This window comes from Podarcis vaucheri (assembly GCF_965113315.1).
Source record: "Podarcis vaucheri genome assembly, chromosome: 13".
NCBI lineage: Eukaryota > Metazoa > Chordata > Lepidosauria > Squamata > Lacertidae > Podarcis > Podarcis vaucheri.
This window is the reverse complement of record NC_138751.1, coordinates 58,301,960-58,321,890: the sequence shown is the minus strand read 5'-3', so window position 1 is coordinate 58,321,890 and position 19,931 is coordinate 58,301,960. Positions and strand designations below refer to the sequence as shown.

Here is a 19,931-nt window from a genome sequence, read left to right as displayed (position 1 = left end):
CCACTGCGCTCTGTTGGGGATGTTGGCCCCGATTTCCAACTGCTGCTCTCTGAACCCCCTTTTGTCCCTTCTTCCTGGGGTGTCCCCCTAAGCTCCCCCCTTGCTCTGGTCACTGGCACTCCTTTCTGTGAATCTTCCAATTCACTGGAAAGACTCGGAGATCTCGGGTCGTCGTCATCGCTCATCTTTCCTTCGGACTCCTCCCCTTCACTCTCTGTTTCCTCCCTTGCCCTCGCCTCTGCTCCTGAACCCCTGACACCAACAGATACAAGATACTTCATAATATAACTTTAAATCTGGTAGGGAGAAATCTCTTATTTCTTCAACATCCATAAGGAGTTTATATTTTATTCTCAGTATCCTCTGTTTCCAGATAAATCTCGCGATATCTTTCTGCCATTCTTTGAAGCATCTCATATTGCTTACCACTGGGACTGACTGAAATAGAAATAACATTTTTGGCAATACGTTCATTTTAATCACCAGTATCAAGACAGACCTTTTAAAATCACAGTAATCCAAGTTTATGCACCAACCACCGGTGCTGAAGAAACTGAAATTGACCAATTCTATGAAGACTTACAACACCTTATAGAAATGACACCAAAGAAGGATATTATTCTCATTATAGGGGATTGGAATGCTAAAGTAGGGAATCAAGAGATAAAAGATACAACTGGCAAGTTTGGCCTTGGAGTTCATAACGAAGCAGGGCAAAGGCTAATAAGAGTTCTGCCAAGAGAACAAGCTGGTCATCACAAACACTCTTTTCCAACAACACAAGAGACGACTCTACACGTGGACATCACCAGATGGGCAGCATCGAAATCAGATTGATTATATTCTCTGCAGCCAAAGACGGAGAAGCTCTATACAGTCAGCAAAAACAAGACCTGGAGCTGACTGTTGCTCAGATCATCAGCTTCTTATAGCAAAATTCAAGATTAAACTGAAGAAAGTAGGAAAAGCCACTGGGCCGGTAAAATACAATCTAAATCAAATCCCTTATGAATACACCGTGGAAGTGAGGAACAGGCTTAAGGATTTAGATTTGCTGGACAGAGTGCCTGAAGAACTATGGATGGAGGCCCGTAACATTATACAGGAGGCAGCAACGAAAACCATCCCAATGAAAAGAAAATGCAAGAAAGCAAAGTGGCTGTCCAATGAGGCCTTACAAATAGCGGGGGGAGAAGGCAAGCAAAATGCACCCTCCTCAGGGACGCCCATCATTCTCTCAGTCTGTTCTGTTTCATTTCAAGGACCACTAGAGAATCCGCAAATGATTCCTGTCTGCCAGGACACATCCTCCTTTGGCGGTTCCTGAAAGTTTTTTAAATCTTTGGTTTCAGTCTCCAGTTTCCCTGATTTTTCCTCCAAGCCTTTCAGAGAGACATCAAACGCTTCTGTTTTCTTAGTCAGTGAGTCAATCTTACAGTGGTACCTCGGGTTACAGACGCTTCAGGTTACAGACTCCGCTAACCCAAAAATAGTACCTCGGGTCAAGAACTTTGCTTCAGGATGAGAACAGAAATCGTGCAGCAGTGGCACAGTGGCAGCGGTAGGCCCCATTAGCTAAAGTGGTACCTCAGGTTAAGAACAGTTTCAGGTTAAGAACGGACCTCCAGAACGAATTAAGTTATTAACCCAAGGTACTGCTGTACTTGACAATTGTGTCACCATTTCCGTATTTTTATCAATTCGGGCTAGTAAGTTATCTGCTAATTTGTCTGAGTGCTGTGTTATCTCCTTGGCCAAATCTGATTTCATCTCAGAAATCATATCAAATAATTCAGAGTGGGACTCTTGAACCGAGGCCCTCCTAGTCATCATTGGTGTTGTCCGCTCCTTGGTTGCCATCTTACTCAAATGCAATTGTCAATTACAATTGTTACAACCTATAGGAAAAATTCAGCTCCTTTTTCAATCATCCTTTCCCCCCCTTAAGTGGGATGCCTTAACACTGGGCTGTGGGCCCTCCTCCATCTTGTTTACTCCATGTCTGACATCTAGCTCACTGCAGACAATCCTGGCTAGCAGAAACATCCCAGCACAGGGCCAGGCTGAGACTTGCAACCTTAGGCACTCTAGCCCTGAGCTGCAGGCCCTCCCATCTAAATAAATTCTTCCAGAAGGACACGAGCGAAGCAAAACCTACCAATGAACCCTGTGTGAGACAAGATGGATAAATGGCAGACTGAATTAAGTTGCTGGGAACTGTTGCTAAGCCCAGGGTGAGTGGCCAATTACAGGATGTTCAAATTTACTACTGCAGTAGCTCAGTATGAGGACCATGTCACCTACCTCATGCACAGGCTGCCCCCATGGCTGCCAGCATTTCAAGAAAATCCCCTACATGTGCACATGAAGACTGATCATGAGGAAAGATGGTCATCTCCACGGCTAACAGTCACTGAGACACACAAAGTCAATGGCAGTTCCAGGACGAGGCAGAGGGCCAGCGGAGCTGGTGGGACAGAGGTTGGCTGCTGAACAGCAAAAGTTAGGAGGCAAAAGAACCCCCCCCAGCTCCTTGCACAAGTCCCACTGAAGTGAGTGCAACTTCTGATCCCATCAGAATCTGCCTCACCAATCCCAAGTCAGACCATTAAAGCAGCTGGCTCAGTATTACCTTCACTGGCCAGCAGCAGCTCTCAAGGGTTTCAGGCAAGGATATTTTATCAACCTTACCTGGAGATGTTGCCAGGGATTGAACCTGGAGACACGCAAAGCATGAGCTCTGCCATTTGAGCCATTCATTTTTCTCAGGTTTGTGCAGGAGTGAACATCCAGGCAACTGTCCTGGGAGTGCACATCTGGAAATTTCTGTTTTCCTTGGTTTCAAGAGATCTGTATGACTCAAAAGCTCACTGCCAGCATATTAAACATCAGGTGAGACATGGAAGGAAACACCTGGGGTTCTCATCATCCTGTTGTCATTTGCCATTTGTTGTGTTGTCTCTGAAGGATTCAGGACACCTAAGCTCTCAACCATTTCCTAGGACAAAGACTGTTACCTGTAATCTAATTAGGAAAGCCTGCTCTCACCTCTTTGATCCTACAAGCAGTGGAGCTAACATACATAAAAACCAAATAGACTTTGTTGCTTTGAAATCTATGTTTAAGCTAAAGAATCTGGTTTAAACACATCCTGATCTATGTGATTTGAGGGCAGGAGGGGATCACTGCAGGTGTGCCTGCCCCTAATCACTCAGCAATTACCTCTCAGGGATATTTCCTATTGAGCAGGGAGCTACCTGGCTCACAAACATAAATACACACACACTTAAAACTGCTCTCTCCTTGCCCTGTTCTCTGCCAGGCCAGCCAACCAGACTGGAGCTGACAAGAGCACCTACAAGGCCAATCCATTTGTTTGCACCAACATCATCTTAATGTTGCTTCTTCACTATATTCTTTTGCAGAAAACACCAATGTCAGGATTTTAAAAAACCTATATGCTACACTTGGGAAGCAACCCTAATTTTGAAGGACAGGAGAGTAGACATTTTTCTCCTTGCCTCATACTCTTTCTAAAAAAAGAAAAAAATGTTCTCCTGAAAGAAAAGGAAAAACCTTCAGTGCTGCTCAGCACTTGATTTAAATCACACTGCAGTTGTTCCATCCCATTCAACAGCAAGTATCACATGGGGGTGTTTCTTTCTTGTCTGGGTATCAGTCTAGGATTGCATCAGCACAGTCATCTCTCTCTCTTTCTGAGCAGACAAGCACCGCATCCCTCCACAACCACCTAGGCCAGAAGCATTGACATTCAGTGCATGCGTAAGACTCAGCCCTGCCTGTCTAGTACATGAGTAGGCAAACTAAGGCCCGGGGGCCAGATATGGCCAAATCGCCTTCTAAATCTGGCTTGCGGATGGTCCAGGAATCAGCATGTTTTACATTAGTAGAATGTGTGCTTTTATTTAAAATGCATCTCTGAGTTATTTGTGGGGCATAGGAATTTGTTCATTCCCCCCCAAAAAAGAAAAAATATAGTCCAGCCCCCCACAAGGTCTGAGGCACAATGGACCGGCCTCCTGCTGAAAACGCTTGCTGACCCCTGGTCTAGAAATAGAGAAATACCTGTCAAGTAAGTGGTCAAAAGGAAACCCAGCAAGGGATAATGGTGATGACTCATTGAGATTTAAAAGCCAGCCTGGTAATTGCCTGTCCTACACAGGAGAGGGTGCACTCAAATGTACACACACAGATGGTGCACTTAAAACCATGTGAAATGACCCCAACAGTGCCCACCTTAAAGGGGCGGGGAGAGATTTCCTCCCTCTAGCTATACTCCAGTTCTTGATCTCCTGGCTAGCCTAAAAAACAGGAGTAGGAACATCATTCACCATCAGTTCAGGGAGGGAACATTTATGTGTCCTCTAAGAGACAAATGGGACGCAGGTGGCGCTGTGGGTTAAACCAGAGCCTAGGACTTGCCGATCAGAAGGTTAGTGGTTCGAATCCCCGCAACGGGTTGAGCTCCCGTTGCTCGGTCCCTGCCAACCTAGCAGTTCGAAAGCACGTCAAAGTGCAAGTAGATAAAGGTACCGCTCCGGCGGAAAGGTAAACGGCGTTTCAATGCACTGCTCTGGTTCGCCAGAAGCAGCTTAGTCATGCTGGCCACATGACCCGGAAGCTGTACGTCAGCTCCCTCGGCCAATAAAGCGAGATGAGCGCCGTAATCCCAAGTCGGCCACGACTGGACCTAATGGTCAGGGGTCCCTTTACTGTATCTTTCAAGAGAGAAATGCATCTACATTTATCCCAAAAAGGATGAGCTCTTTCCCCCTTACAAGGCAACCCAAACTTGCACGAACAAGGCCAAAAAACAAGGTAGAAAACAGGAACTTTGACCACGAAGGGCTCCATGGAAGTCAAGCACATGGAGATACGGAGCTGCAGGAAGCCAATATTATTGCTGGTTCAGCACCCTGTCTAAAGATAACTGGAGAAATATGGTCTCTTCCTGGGAAAGAATGTTTTCCCTCACAACACACTTCCTCATTTGATCAGAAACATTTCAATCTCACAGTCCACATGTCCTTTTAGGATTCCCAAATTCTGAAGTCCATGTCTCGGGCAATTTGAAGCCTTCCAACGCAAGTCCATGGGCAAGGGCAGTTTCTGCTTTGTATAAAAAAAGGTCCCAAGTTCAATCCCTGACAGCTGCCTGGAACCCTGGAAAACTGCTGCCAGTCAGTGTAGACAATACTAGGCTAGGTGGTCTGATGTGGGCATATACGAAACTCCCAATTACCACTCCCACTCCCCTTTTTGTCTGTACTTTTTACAAACAGCAATCAGGAAAGTGTTTGTTGTACCTGTCCTTTGTTTGACATGGAGTCAAAAGAGGGTGCAGAACATCCCACATGGCTGGGATGGCGATTTGTAGCAGAAGACACAGAGGTGCTAATAGAAGAAGAGTTTGGATTTGATATCCCACTTTATCACAACCTGAAGGAGTCTCAAAGCAGCTAACATTCTCCTTTCCCTTCCTCCCCACAACAAACATCTGTGAGGTGAGTGGGGCTGAGAGACTTCTGAGAAATGTGACTAGCCCAAGGTCACCCAGCAGCTGCATGTGGAGGAGCGGAGACGCGAACCCAGTTCCCCAGATTACAAGTCTACCGCTCTTAACCACTACACCACACTGGTTCCCTAGGAAGCTTAGATACAAGGTTGGTGAGCTCAGGAGGGGCGGGGGGTGGGGTGGAATCAGGGACAGAAATATCCCCCAAAGGGATAAGAGTAGCTGGATGAAAATAGGGAGGGAGGGAGGCTTTTCAATCCCTGGAAGCAGAGAGGAGGCTTTTGGTTCCCCATCCAATCACAGGGAGGACCATTCCAGGAAGAAGTAGCAGCCTAACGACAAGGACCAACACAGCTCAGTGGTAGAGCATCAGGTTTACATGTAAATGGTTCTGGGTGCAAGCCCTGACATCTCCAGCTAAAAGGAGGAAGGAAGGGGGATGCACAAACCTGGGAAAGTCCTGAAGCCTTTAAGAGCTGCCACTGGTCAGAGCAGAGAAAGCTGGGCATAAATGGGCCAATGGCACCTTTGTATATTCACATCAGCTCCCATGAAACAGAATAAGATGTCTGGGTGTCCCATCTCTAAGGGGACTTTGGGGGGCAGAGGAAAAACCTTGGCCACTCAAGATTTTAGACAACTGGAGGCCAAAGAGAATGGTACCAAGGTAGCTAAGAGTAGCAGGTAGAGGAAGAAGACCAAGATGTGAATTCCCACTAAAGCGCTGCAGCAGAGGTGCTTGCCAACGTTTACGCTGACTTTGGTGACACTGGAGAAAGACAGTTGCTACCAGGGACAGCAGCTCTGAAAAGCCTTGCAAAAGCCCAGCTATTTCCATAATTTCTTTGTCAAACTTTAAGTTGAAGGGGTCAGGGGAAGGATCTGACATGGAAAGGGTCAATTTGATTATTTATATGACCCAGGTGTCTGGTTGTGGGCACCACCAAACGACACAAAACATCCACCAACCATAAGTGGAGGTTTACTATGGTCACTTAATAACAGTATCATTTTAATTTAAATAATAGTAAAAAGAGTAGTAGGATGAAGGACAACTGAAGTCAAAGAAGCATCATTGGAACAACTTGCCAGGGTGGGGGTGGGAATCCTTTTATGTAGAGGAGAGGGGTCATTATAAACTTTTTTATTTATTCTATTTATTTGTCACATTTTTGGACTCATGTACCTCAAAGCTACTTAAGAAGGAAAAAATAAAATGACAAAGGCATTAGATGAAAAGAGCAGCAAACATCAGACAATAAATTTAAAATGAACAGACCATCCCCACTTCACCTAAAGGTCATCCTCAGTGGCTAAGCAAAGGCCATTGGCTTAACGAACTACCCTTGCAATTAAAAACCAGAAGCCTAAATAAGGGTGGTTTTGCCTGGCACCTAAAATCGTGCTTGCCAACAGGGAACCCCCTCTGAAAAGGCCCACTCTCATGTTGACATCCTCTCTGCCTCCCTCACAAAGACCACAATGAAGGGCAGAGTCCACGTTGGTTCATGTGGGTAAAGGCGGTCCTTGAAGTAGCAGGATCTTGAGTCACTTAAGGCTTTATAGGTCAAAAACCAGTCCCCAAACTAATCAGTAGTAGCCAGTGCAGTCAAACCAGATATGCTCAGACCCTCTTGGGTTATGCTCTTGGATGGTCTTGTGACTGTGTGATTTAAGCACCAGTGTGATGTAATGCTTAAAGGTGTTAGACTCTGACCTTGGGAGACAAGGGTTCGAATCCTCACACAGCCACCAAGCTCACTGGGTGGCCTTTGGCCAGTCACTACCTCTCAGCCTAACCTACTTCAGAGTTGTAGTAGGGATTAAATGAAATGAGGGAGAACCATGCATGCCACCTTGAGTTCCACAGGGGGAAAGTTAGGATATAAAATGTAATAAATAAGTCAAACATAACTTAAGAGCAGTCAAAGGCCAGGGTCAGGGGAATGCAAAGACCTGAAGCAGCTTCCACCTCCTGAAGGGAATCCAAGCGGACCACATGCAAAAGAAAAAGGGGGGTGGGTTGCAATCCTTCATTTGGTTCACATTCACTGTACCCCAACTCTCACAGAGTGCTGGTTTGGGGGGCAATTTGGGGGAGACAAGGGTGAGGGGTTTATAAAAGTATGGTGCTGGGAAAGAGCAAAGAGGGATCTGTCCTGGCTGACCCTTCAGTCAGCCGTCATGGTGGAGGAGTTGTATCTGGGATATTGGAGAGGGGTATCTGGATAGGAGAAGCAGGCTCTAGAAGATATTCATAGGAAGGGGAGACTCATAATTGGAGCCAGGGTGGTGCAGGAGTTAGTGTCTGACAAGGACCCTGGAACTCCTTGGAGAAAAGGTGGGACAGAAATGCAGTAATAATATTGATGATAACAAGGATGATGGGCAGTACTAATCCTGGCTCATCCTCCTTGGCAGAGTTCCATCACAGGTGCTTTGGGCCTGCAGGTGTTGGCGGTGGTGGTGGTGGTGGAGATAGCCTGCGTGGCACAGTGGTTTGAGTTCAAATCCCTCCACTCAGCCACAAAGCTCTCTGGGTGTGATCTTGGGCCAGGCACTGCCTTTCAGCCTAGCCTTCCTCTCAGGATTGTGGTGGTTGCTGTCAGGATAAAAAAGGATTAGAACTTGGGAAACAAGGTTGTCGTGGGGGTATCAAACGGGGAGGGGCAAGGACCATTTACACCCATGTGGAACTCCTTGGAAAGAGAAAAGGTTGGGATAGAAATGAAGCAAATAAGTAATAAATTAAATAAAGTACTGGTGGGGAGGAGGAGCACACTGCAAGCCCCCCCCCCCAACACCTCCCGCCAGCTGCTCTCACCTGGGCTCGGGGAGGGTGATCTTCTTGCTGGCGCGAGCGGCAGGCGAACTCTTGCTCTTTTCCATGGCCATGAGGTAGCTGACGTCCGCCAACACGGCCTCCAGGTCCGCCATCTTGGCTGCCCACAGGCCTGGGCCTTTGGCCTGGGACTCTGGCCAGGGCCCGCACTTGGCAAAAAACACCTGTCAGGTGAGGGTGGGGTGTCCCTCCTTCTCTCCCCAGGAGGCCCCCTTCTCAGCTGGCTAGCCCCTCCTCCTCCCTAAAAACAAAGGATCCCCCCCCATGTAAGCAAGCCCTTCTCCCCTGCTAACTGGCACACACCCCTAACCCAGGATCCTATGATTGACCCCCAATACCCTCACTTTATGTCCCCATTTCCCAATAGGGGCTAAAATGACCAACAGACTCCCCCCCCCCGTCCCTCCTTTTATATATAGACTACCCCCTCACCTTGGCTCTTCTAAATGAACCCCCTAAACTCTCTCACACGAAATTCCCCTGCTCTGAAGAGACCGCTCCCCTTCATTTACGGCCTAACCCCCCCCCCCGGAAAAACCCCTTTGGGCCCCGCTTTCCCCTCCTCCAGGTCCCCCGAAGCCTTGCCAGTTCCCACCCTATATACCTGAGGTGGGGAGGGGGCTCGGAGTTCTGCTAGTCCTGGGGGGCCATCCCCCCCGTGGCCTGGGAGGCTACCGGGGACCCCCCCCTCCTCGCCAAGCCGAGACCCTCAAAGAAGAAGCAACTGCTGCCACCGCCGCCTTCCCATCGCGAGGGAGCAAAAGATGGGAAAGGCTTGGGGGGCGCAGCGCAGACTAGCCCCCCCCCCCGAGCTGCTCCCCCCGCCCTCAGCGCCCCTCTTTCGGCAGGGGCAGCGAGGGAGAGCGGCTGGGGGGGCCGTTGCAAAGAAGGAAAAAGCAGCCTCTGCCCGGAGAGGGCAATGCACGCCGGGGGCGCAGAGAGCTGTGCCGCCCCCCAAGGCGGCTCCTTTCCTACTGCCCGGGGGGGGCGCAGAAGGGACGCTGCCGCTGGGCAATCCGGCGCAAACGCCCCGACGCAGCTTCCTTGCAGCAGCAGCAGCAGCCGCCTTGGCGCGCCGCCCCCCGCTCCTCCTTTGCGGGCTTCTGGTGCTTCTGCCCGCCGAGGCTGAGCTTCCTCTCCCGGCCCAGAAGGAGGAGAAGGACTGCAAGGACGAGGCGGCGGCGCCTTCCAAACTCCGGCGCTGGATCGATTTCCCCGCCGCTCCGGACGGCAGTAAGAAGCCGAGCCGCTGCGGAATAGCGGGGCGGGGGCCAGACTGCTGCCTCCAAGCGGCCTCCTGCGCAGCGCTGAGCTTCCTCACACGAAGCGATTTCCTGGTCCGCAATATGGACCGTGGGCTTCTGATTCCGATTAGAAGTTCTGCTTCATCCAGGAGCATAAGAGGAAGCTGGTTTAGGCCGGCAGTCGGGCCCCTGGTTCATCTCCTAGCCCACCAGGGAAGAGAAAAGCCTCTCCTCATAGCTGAGGCCTAATCCTTCCTTCCTTTTAAACTGGAGGTGCTGCAGACTGAAGCTCCGACCTGCCTGGAAAGCTGCTGCTCTCCTGCTGACCTGTGAGCCTGGACGCCTCAGTGGGAGGCAATTATTATTAAAAACAGTATATAACAGCTGCAGCCTTGAATATATAGAGCAAAAGGGTTTCAACTAAAGGGGCACCTCAGATCAGCCAGGTAAGCTTTATAAAGGTCATTATTTTAAATAAAAGTGGAAACTTGGGGTTGGAAGAGACCTCAGGAATCATCTTGTCTACCCCCCTACTAGCAGTAGCCATTCAGCCCCTACTCAAAAACTGCCAGTGAAGGAGAGGCCACCGGTTCCCCTGTCCAAAAGCTCAAACCACCAGGGACTTCTTCCTAGTATTTAGGCTAAATCCTTTTCCTTCTGATTTGTATCCACTGGTTCAATAGCTACCCTCTGGGAGCAACATAAAATAAATTTGAGCCATTGTGTGTGTAACAGCCCTGCACATAGTTGAAGGTGGCCATCATATTGCCTCTTAATGGTCTCTTCTCCAGGCCAGCCAACTCCAGGGACTTGTTTTCCACTACACTGGTACCTCGGGTTACATAAGCTTCAGGTTACAGACTCCGCTAACCCAAAAATATTATTAGAATCATAGAATCATAGAATCATAGAGTTGGAAGAGACCACACGGGCCATCGAGTCCAACCCCCTGCCAAGCAGTAAACATCATCAGAGCACTCCTGACATATGGTTGTCAAGCCTCTGCTTAAAGACCTCCAAAGTAGGAGACTCCACCACACTCCTTGGCAGCAAATTCCACTGTCGAACAGCTCTTACTGTCAGGAAGTTCTTCCGAATGTTTAGGTGGAATCTTCTTTCTTGTAGTTTGGATCCATTGCTCCGTGTCCGCTTCTCTGGAGCAGCAGAAAACAACCTTTCTCCCTCCTCTATGTGACATCCATTTATATATTTGAACATGGCTATCATATCACCCCTTAACCTCCTCTTCTCCAGGCTAAACATGCCCAGCTCCCTTAGCCGTTCCTCATAAGGCATCGTTTCCAGGCCTTTGACCATTTTGGTTGCCCTCCTCTGGACACGTTCCAGTTTGTCAGTGTCCTTCTTGAACTGTGGTGCCCAGAACTGGACACAGTACTCCAGGTGTGGTCTGACCAGAGCAGAATACAGTGGCACTATTACTTCCCTTGATCTAGATGCTATACTCCTATTGATGCAGCCCAGAATTGCATTGGCTTTTTTAGCTGCCGCGTCACACTGTTGGCTCATGTCAAGTTTGTGGTCAACCAAGACTCCTAGATCCTTTTCACATGTACTGCTCTCAAGCCAGGTGTCACCCATCTTGTATTTGTGCCTCTCATTTTTTTTGCCCAAGTGCAATACTTTACATTTCTCCCTGTTAAAATTCATCTTGTTTATTTTTGCCCAGTTCTCTAATCTGTCAAGGTCGTTTTGAAGTGTGATCCTGTCCTCTGGGGTGTTAGCCACCCCTCCCAGTTTGGTGTCATCTGCAAATTTGATCAGGATGCCCTTGAGTCCATCATCCAAGTCGTTGATAAAGATGTTGAATAAGACCGGGCCCAAGACAGAACCCTGTGGCACCCCACTAGTCACTCTTCTCCGGGATGAAGAGGAACCATTGATGAGCACCCTTTGGGTTCGGTCAGTCAGCCAGTTACAAATCCACTGAGTGGTAGCATAGTCAAGACCGCATTTTACCAGCTTCTTTACAAGAATATCATGGGGTACCTTGTCAAATGCCTTGCTGAAATCAAGGTAGGCTACATCCACTGCGTTCCCTTCATCTACCAGGCTTGTAATTCTGTCAAAAAACGAGATCAGGTTAGTCTGACATGACTTATTTTTCAGAAATCCATGCTGACTATTGGTGATCACAGCATTCCTTTCTAGGTGCTCACAGACTGTTTGCTTAATGATCTGCTCCAGAATCTTCCCTGCTATTGATGTCAGACTGACTGGGCGGTAATTATTTGGGTCCTCTCTTTTCCCCTTTTTGAAAATAGGGACAACATTTGCCCTCCTCCAGTCTGCCGGGACTTCGCCTGTTCTCCAGGAATTCTCAAAGATGACTGCCAGTGGTTCTGAGATCACATCTGCCAGTTCTTTTAATACTCTTGGATGCAGTTCATCTGGCCCTGGAGACTTGAATACATCTAAACTAGCCAAATATTCTTGTACTATCTCCTTAGTTATTCTGGGCTGTGTTTCCTTTGCTGAATCATTTGCTCCAAATTCTTCAGGTCGGGCATTGTTTTCTTTATCGGAGAAGACTGAGGCAAAGAAGGCATTGAGGAGTTCAGCCCTTTCTGTGTCCCCTGTTTGCATTTCACCATCTTCTCCTCTGAGTGACCCCATTGTTTCTTTGTTCTTCCTTTTGCTACGAACATACCCATAAAAGCCTTTTTTGTTGCTTTTAACCTCTCTAGCAAGCCTGAGTTCATTCTGTGCTTTAGCTTTTCTGACGTTGTGTCTACACGTGCTGGCTATTTGTTTGAATTCCTCTTTGGTGATTTCCCCCCTTTTCCATTTTTTGTACACATCCTTTTTTAATCTTAATTCAGTTAAAAGTTCTTTAGATAGCCACCCTGGCTTCTTTAGGCACCTTCCATGTTTCCGTCTCATTGGTATTGCCTGACGTTGTGCTTTTAGTATCTCCCTCTTAACAAACTCCCAGCCATCATGAACTCCCTTTCCTTTTAGTATTGTTGTCCATGGGATCTCACCCATCACTTCCCTAAGTTTTATGAAGTCGGCTTTCTTAAAGTCAAGAAATTGAGTCCTAGTATGCTTGGCTGCTCCTTTCCGCTGTATAGTAAACTTCAGAAGAGCATGATCACTCGCGCCTAATGATCCTTCCACTTCTACCCCACTAATCAGGTCATCAACATTGGTTAGGACCAGATCTAAAATGGCTGTTCCTCTTGTTGCTTCTCCCACTTTCTGGACAATGAAGTTGTCTGCAAGGCCAGTGAGGAATCTGTTTGACCTTATGCTCTTGGCTGAGTTTGACGTCCAACAAATATCCGGGTAATTGAAGTCCCCCATTACTACTATCTCCCTTCCTTTTGCATGCTTGGCCATCTGTTCCAGGAAGGCATCATCTATGTCCTCCGTTTGGCTTGGGGATCTATAGTAAACTCCCACAATGAGGTCTCTGTTATTCTTCTCTCCCTTAATTTTGATCCAAATGCTCTCACTTTGGCTTTGAGGATCTAAATCTTGGATCTCTTCACAGGTATACACATCCCTGACATATAACGCCACTCCTCCTCCTTTCTTGTCTGGTCTGTTTCTCTGAAATAGATTGTATCCCCCCATTATTACATTCCAATCGTGGGACTTATCCCACCAGGTTTCAGTGATGCCTATTATGTCATATTTAGTTTGCTGTACCAAGAGCTCAAGCTCATCTTGTTTATTTCCCATGCTTTGCGCATTAGTGTACAGACATTGAAGTCCATTAATCATTCCCCCGTGTCTCTTATTTAAGGATTTTTTCCTCCCACCACTAGGTCCGCGTGCTGTTTGCTCCATTTGGTCTATGACATTTGGATGATCATCTTCATTAATTGATAGACCCCTACCTTCAGGAGCACTGTCTCCCTCCCCCACATTAGTCAGTTTAAAGCCCTCCTGATGAGGTTTCTGAGATTTTTGGCAAAAACATTTCTCCCAACCGTTGTGAGGTGCAGCCCATCACTTGCCAGAAGTCCATCTTCAAGAAACTGCAGTCCGTGATCTAAGAATCCAAACCGTTCCTGTTTACACAATTTGCGAAGCCAGCTGTTCACTTCCAACACTTTGAATTGTGCTCGGAAACGTACTGGGAGCCAATGTCGGTCTTTCAAGACCGGTGTTATATGGTCTCGGCGGCCGCTCCCAATCACCAGTCACCATTCTAGCTGCCGCATTCTGGATTAGTTGTAGTTTCTGGGTCACCTTCAAAGGTAGCCCCACGTAGAGCACATTGCAGTAGTCCAAGTGGGAGATAACTAGAGCATGCACCACTGGCGAGACAGTCCGCAGGCAGATAGGGTCTCAGCCTATGTACCAGATGGAGCTGGTAAACAGCTGCCCTGGACACAGATTTGACCTGTGCCTCCATAGACAGCTGTGAGTCCAAAATGACTCCCAGTCTGCGTACCTGGTCCTAGCACAGTTACCCTATTCAGGACCACTGAGTCCTCCACACCTGCCCACCTCCTGTCCCCCCAAAACAGTACTTCTGTCTTGTCGCCATCCATCCTCCAACCGCCTCCAGAGACTCAGACAGGACCTTCACTGCCTTCATGTAGATGTTAAAAACCATAGGGGAGAAGATGCAACCCTAAGGCACCCCACAAGTGAGAGCCCAGGGGTCTAAATACTCATCCCCCAACCACTTTCTGGACATGGCCCAGGAGGAAGGAGCGGAACCACTGTATAACAGTTGTGATGGCCTGGGAATCTGATTCAGAAGCTGAACCCGAGGAGTCCCCGCCTACAGGGCCGGCTGAGCCGGGGCAGGGGCTTGAATCTGAAGGGCCTGCACCTGTGCTGGATCCTTAGGATCAGACACCAGATGTAGACACCAGATGTATCCACTCTGGCTCCGGAGGTGATTGAGGACCCATTGCCTGCAGGTGCTCCTCTCCCAGCCTTGTCAGCGGAAGGTGAAGCTGCCCCTGGGTCCAGTAACCCTCCAGCCTCTACTGAGCTGCAGAGGCTCAGGGCAGAGAGGCGGAGGGAACTAAGTTCTCTCAGGAGGAGTGCTCGCCTTAAGGCCAGGAGAGGCGGGTCACCTGTGGGGCTGGGACCGCCCCTGGCCTCAGAGGAGATAAAGGCCAGTCAGCCCAGTCCCAGGTTGCGGGAGCAACATTGTTGGAAACCTGTTTCTGCCAGCACCCAGACCTGTTCTTCCGGAGTTCCTGACCACACCCGGCTTCTTGCTTTGGACCCCGCTTCGCCCTTGGTGGACAGTCTCCAGACCCTCGACCCAGGGCCGGACTCTGACCACGCCTCTCGGTAACCCCCCCCCCCGGGTCCAGCACAACAGTGCTCCCAGCTCCTCTAGATGGTCCAGAAGGATGTTATGATCGATAGTATCAAAAGCCACTGAGAGATCCAGCAAAACTAGGAAACAGCTCTCACCTTTGTCCCTAGCCCGCTGGAGATCATCAACCAGCGCGACCAAGGCAGTTTCAGTCCCATGGTGAGGCCTGAATCCCGATTGGAAAGGGATCCGAATGGTCCGCATCCTCAAGGCGTGCTTGGAGTTGTTCAGCAACCACCCGGCTCAATCACCTTGCCCAAGAATGGAAGATTTGAGGCTGGGCGATAGTTGGCCATACTGGCCGGGTCTAAAGATGTTTTTTTAAGAAGCGGTTTAATGACCACCTCTTTCAGCGGGTCTGGGAACGCTCCCTCACAGAAGGAAGCATTCACTACCCCACAGAGCCCATTGCCCAGCCCTTCCCGACCTCCTTTTATTAGCCAGGATGGGCAAGGATCAAGGAGACAGGTGGTTGGTTTCACGCATCCAAGCAGCCTGTTCACATCCCCGGGGGTAACGGATTGAAATTGATTCCTTGCAAGTCGACCAGACAGGGCTCTAGCACTCTCCCGACCCGGCCCTGCTCCCATGGTGGTGCCTACCTCCTTCCGAATCTGAGTGACTCTATCTGCAAAAAAAACTTTGCGAAATCTTTGCAGGAGATCTTGGGGTCTTTACAAGGCCCCGATGGTAAAGGTGGTTCCGTTAAATTGTGAACTACCTGAAAGAGTCTCCTGCTACTGTTTTCTGCAGATGCAATAGAGGCGGTGAAGAAAGTCTTCTTCGCTGTCGCTATCACCGCTTGGTAGGCTCAACGTTGAGCTCTAACCTGTGTCCGGTCCGATTCAGAATGAGTTTTCTGCCACCGGTGTTCTAGCCGTCTCAGCGATTGTTTCCTCACCCCCAGCTCCGGGGGAAACCATGGGGCTGTCCGGGCTCCATGCAATCGGAGAGGGCACTTCGGAGCCAGACAGTCGATAGACAGATGCGATTAACTCCGCATTCCAATGGGCTACCAGGGAATCAGCTGAAAGACCATCAACATGGAATAAAGCATCCCCTACCACTTTCTGGAAGCCAAATGGATCCATTAAGTTGTGGGGGCGGATCATCCGAAATGGTCCCACCTCCCTGCAGAGGTGAAGGGTCGCCGAGAAGTCCAGTTGCACCAGGAAGTGATCTGACCATGGCACTTCTTTTGTTTCACTTTTACTTAGTGTCAGATCACCCACGTCACTAGAGGTGAACACCAGGTCTAAGGCATGTCCATGACTATGAGTTGGGCCAAACTTATTCATGGAGCCCATGCTTTCCACAAAGTTCCAAGCAGCGCCTTGTAAGGTCATGTCAGCATGGATGTTAAAATCCCCTAGGACAACCAAACTAGGTGTCTCCAGGAGAACATCCGCCACAACCTGAAGCAGCTTGGGCAGGGAATGCTTGGTGCAGCAGGGAGGTATAGGCTGGTATACACATTTAATAAATAATAAATAATAATAAACAAGAAACAAAGAGGCAAGAGAGAGAGAAAATAAACCAATAACCCTTTTATCACAATTCAGTAAATTCTTTCCAAAAATTCCATCAGATCTTAATATTAAAGTCCTTTCTATGCTTTTTCCAATTCTTACACCAGCCATCAATGGCCTAGAAGCTTCTTGTCTTGCAGCCATCTCTTTACCTTTAAGCTCCACCACTTGTAGACGTCTTCCATCTTCTCTGACCATAGCTTCATTTAGTTCTTCCGTAAGCAAAACAGCTTTCCTTTCCAATTTTTCAAGTAACTGTTGGGATTTGCCTTCCATAGCTATTTCCTGCACTGGCTCCCTGCATTCCACCTTCTTTCCAACAGGTCCTGTATGTTCCATAAATTCTCCCATTTTTGATATCTCCAAAGCAAATTTTGTTTGAGATTCTGTTCATTTCAGCTTTCAAATCCAAAAGCTGTTGTTAAAGCAGAAGTCATGTGCACATTTTGATAAATGAATGAATAAATAAATAAATAAATAAATAATCCTTGCTATATTTTGCATTATTTACTGCCATGCCCATAAAATGGGCTATATATCAGATCTTGGTCTCTGTAACCTTCTGTGGTTATGACTTCAAATGAACTTTTTCTTTCTTTTTCCAAGGAAAAGGAACTGTTCCCTTCTGAAACACTTTCGGCATGAAACATTCATGACAAGAACATCAGCTGAAATGATCTTCCACACTTGTTGCTAAATATCCAGACAACCATCTAATTGGGAAACAAAGAGAAAAGCCAACATCAGCCCATTAGCAGCATTGCCTTAATAGTTCTGCTTTACACAAATTTATTTCTCCACCCCCTCACAAAAATAGAATTAATGACTTTCTGAGATTGATTGCGATCATGGGGGGTAGTGGACAACATCAGTTATACACCATATTACATCCATTCACTGACTTTCTCGGAATAATTGACTGTTGTTTCAATAGAAAGCAGTCCTGTGTGAAAATTCTAAACGGAATCATTTATGAGAAGAGGCACATTAATCTAGCACTGTAGGAAGAAGAAAAAAGCCAGCGGTTTTGAGGCTTTGAAAAGTGCTGGCATTGTTATCAAAGGAAAACGTTCTAAGTTCATATTGGCAGGGCAAATATATAAATTGGAGCAAGGTATTCAGGACTTGGTGTGACACATCTTGGTTCGACTTCTGGGGTGATTTTGTGCAGCGAGGCATCAGGAGGAAGATCTCAGGATTAGCTAGTAGATATCTGGGCAATCTGCAGTAAAGCAGGAAGGATTTCTGATTCCCAATTATTTAACAAAAGCAGCAACAGAATGCCTTATTTCCACTTTAATTAGGCTTCTGAAATGAAGAAAGCTAACCAGGAGCAGACTTTTATGTGAAAAAAGCAAGAAGGCCCATTGGGAAGCAATTGAGTGCCTGCTTTGCATGCAGAAGATGCCAGGTTCAATCCTCAGAGGCATTTCCAGGTAGGGTTGGGAGCAGTCTCACCATGTAGGGGCGGCAGGCAGGCCAGGCCCACTCAAATATTTTCAATGAAGGGGCCAGGCCCCCTCAAAGCAATGTCAGCACGCTATGGGACGTGTGCGCATGGCATGAGCATGACGCGGGGCGTGCGGATGTCATGTGCACAGGCTGTCGGGTGTACCGATATCGCGCAGCCTTGGCCCCCTCAATTGCGGGGGCAAATTGGCACGTGGTTGGGAGAGTCTCCTTGCGTGAAATCCTGGAGAACCACAACTAGCCCATGGAGACGATGCAAAGCTAGATGGGCCACAGTTTAACCATTTATTTTCCTCCTGCACTTGCATAAATGCCATGCACCTTAATGAGTATTGCAAAAACATCCTGCCGTGGCTGTGTGCAAACCATTTATTTAACACGCATGCGTGCAAACACACACTGCCCCCCCCCAATGTTTTGGGAAATGTGTCTGTTAAGGGTGATGGGAAATGTAGTTCTGTGAGAGGTGAACTACAATTCGAAATATTATTGGGCAGAGATGCTTAAATGTCTGATAAGCATGTGCTTGGGAGTGCTTTATAGCCTGGAGAGCTCCATGTTCAAGTTCCTGCCCAGCTGGTTCAGCAGTTTTGAAAGCCGCAGTGGCACTGACTTCTGCAAGGCTGGTGGGAGACAAGGAATTGCAACCTGCCATCTGTTCCTCCTCTCCTCCCAAGGAGCTGCATCTCCCCTGCCAATTCCCCCCCCCCATAACATTTATTAAATTTCATACAAAGACATAACTTTAACATAACAGAAAAAAGAAGACAATAATAAAAGAAAAAGAGAAAATAAATTAAAGTAAATAAAGTATTACAGACCTCACCTATACCACCACATACATAAATACAATAAGACTTAGTTAAATAATTAAAATCCAACTTCATAAACATATTACTTGACTTCCTCTAATCTCTTCCAACTGAATTTCCTTGTAATTGAATGTAGCAGTTTCCAATATCATTATTCCATATAACAATATTCTGGTCATAATCAAATTTCCTAACTTTTCTTATCGTACTGTTTCTTATTTGTTTATTTAATCCTAATTTAATCCTAGGCCTAATTAGTTCTTTAAAGTAGTTACAAATCTTTAATGTTACAATATTTATTCAAATAGTCTTTAAATTTCTTCCAATCTTCTTGATATTCCTCTTCTTTCTGGTCGCGGATTCTCCCATTGAGATCAGCCAACTCCATAAAGTCCATCATCTTCATCTGCCATTCTTCTACCGTTGGTAATTCTTGTGTTTTCCATTTTTTGGCTAATGAAATCCGTGCAGCAGTTGTGGCGTACAAAAATACTTATACATCTTTTTTGGGCAATTCAGAACCTGTTATTCCAAGGAGAAAGGCCTCTGGTTTCTTCTGCAGAAGGCACCATGTGGTGCCCTGTTTCCAGGCAAGGGCTCTTGAATAGATACTGATATTATACAAAAAAATGGGGTTGGCTTTTACAGCCCAACTCCCCATAATGGGATTCCATGTCCCCTAAGCCCATCATTTAATCAGATAAGAAGGGATGGAGGTAGGAACCAATCAAAGCAAGGCAGATCTTTATTTTTCTGTTGCAACAGAGCCCCCCCCCCCCCGCCTCCCTGCAACTTGCAAGGAGGTGAGGTCCCAATTGACAAAGACTTTTGAAATTGCCCAAGCCACTGACCACTGGTCCTGTTAGCTAGGGATGATGGGAGTTGTAGTCACAAAACATCTGGAGGGCCGAGTTTGCCTATGCCTACCTTAGTCAAAGACCATGTAAAAACATCATACCTCACAGAAAGAGGTACCGTATTTTTCGCTCTATAACACGCACCCAACCATAACATGCACATACTGTAGACTGGAGGAGGGCAAATGTTGTCCCTATTTTCAAAAAGGGGAAAAGAGAGGACCCAAATAATTACCGCCCAGTCAGTCTGACATCAATAGCAGGGAAGATTCTGGAGCAGATCATTAAGCAAACAGTCTGTGAGCACCTAGAAAGGAATGCTGTGATCAC

General features: G+C 47.5%; 1 protein-coding gene and 1 long non-coding RNA gene across 6 annotated transcripts in view; one reads left to right on the top strand and one right to left on the bottom strand.

The window, feature by feature from the left end:
• The window catches only part of GRK3 (G protein-coupled receptor kinase 3), a 185,423-nt gene extending 176,669 nt beyond the window's left edge, over nucleotides 1–8,754 (bottom strand). For 4 of the 5 annotated variants that reach the window (XM_082196085.1, XM_082196086.1, XM_082196087.1 and 1 more), the window contains exon 1: nucleotides 8,361–8,754. In XM_082196085.1, coding sequence (XP_082052211.1) covers nucleotides 8,361–8,473 — 113 coding nt within the window. In that variant the 5' untranslated portion in view covers nucleotides 8,474–8,754. The remainder of the gene's footprint in view (nucleotides 1–8,360) is intronic. The other variant, XM_082196089.1, reaches the window with a different exon arrangement.
• A 910-nt stretch (nucleotides 8,755–9,664) lies between these two features.
• Nucleotides 9,665–19,931, top strand: part of LOC309517099 — a 393,909-nt gene continuing 383,642 nt past the window's right edge. Inside the window, exon 1 of the long non-coding RNA XR_014213150.1 lies at nucleotides 9,665–10,068. This is a non-coding gene — a long non-coding RNA (uncharacterized lncRNA). The remainder of the gene's footprint in view (nucleotides 10,069–19,931) is intronic.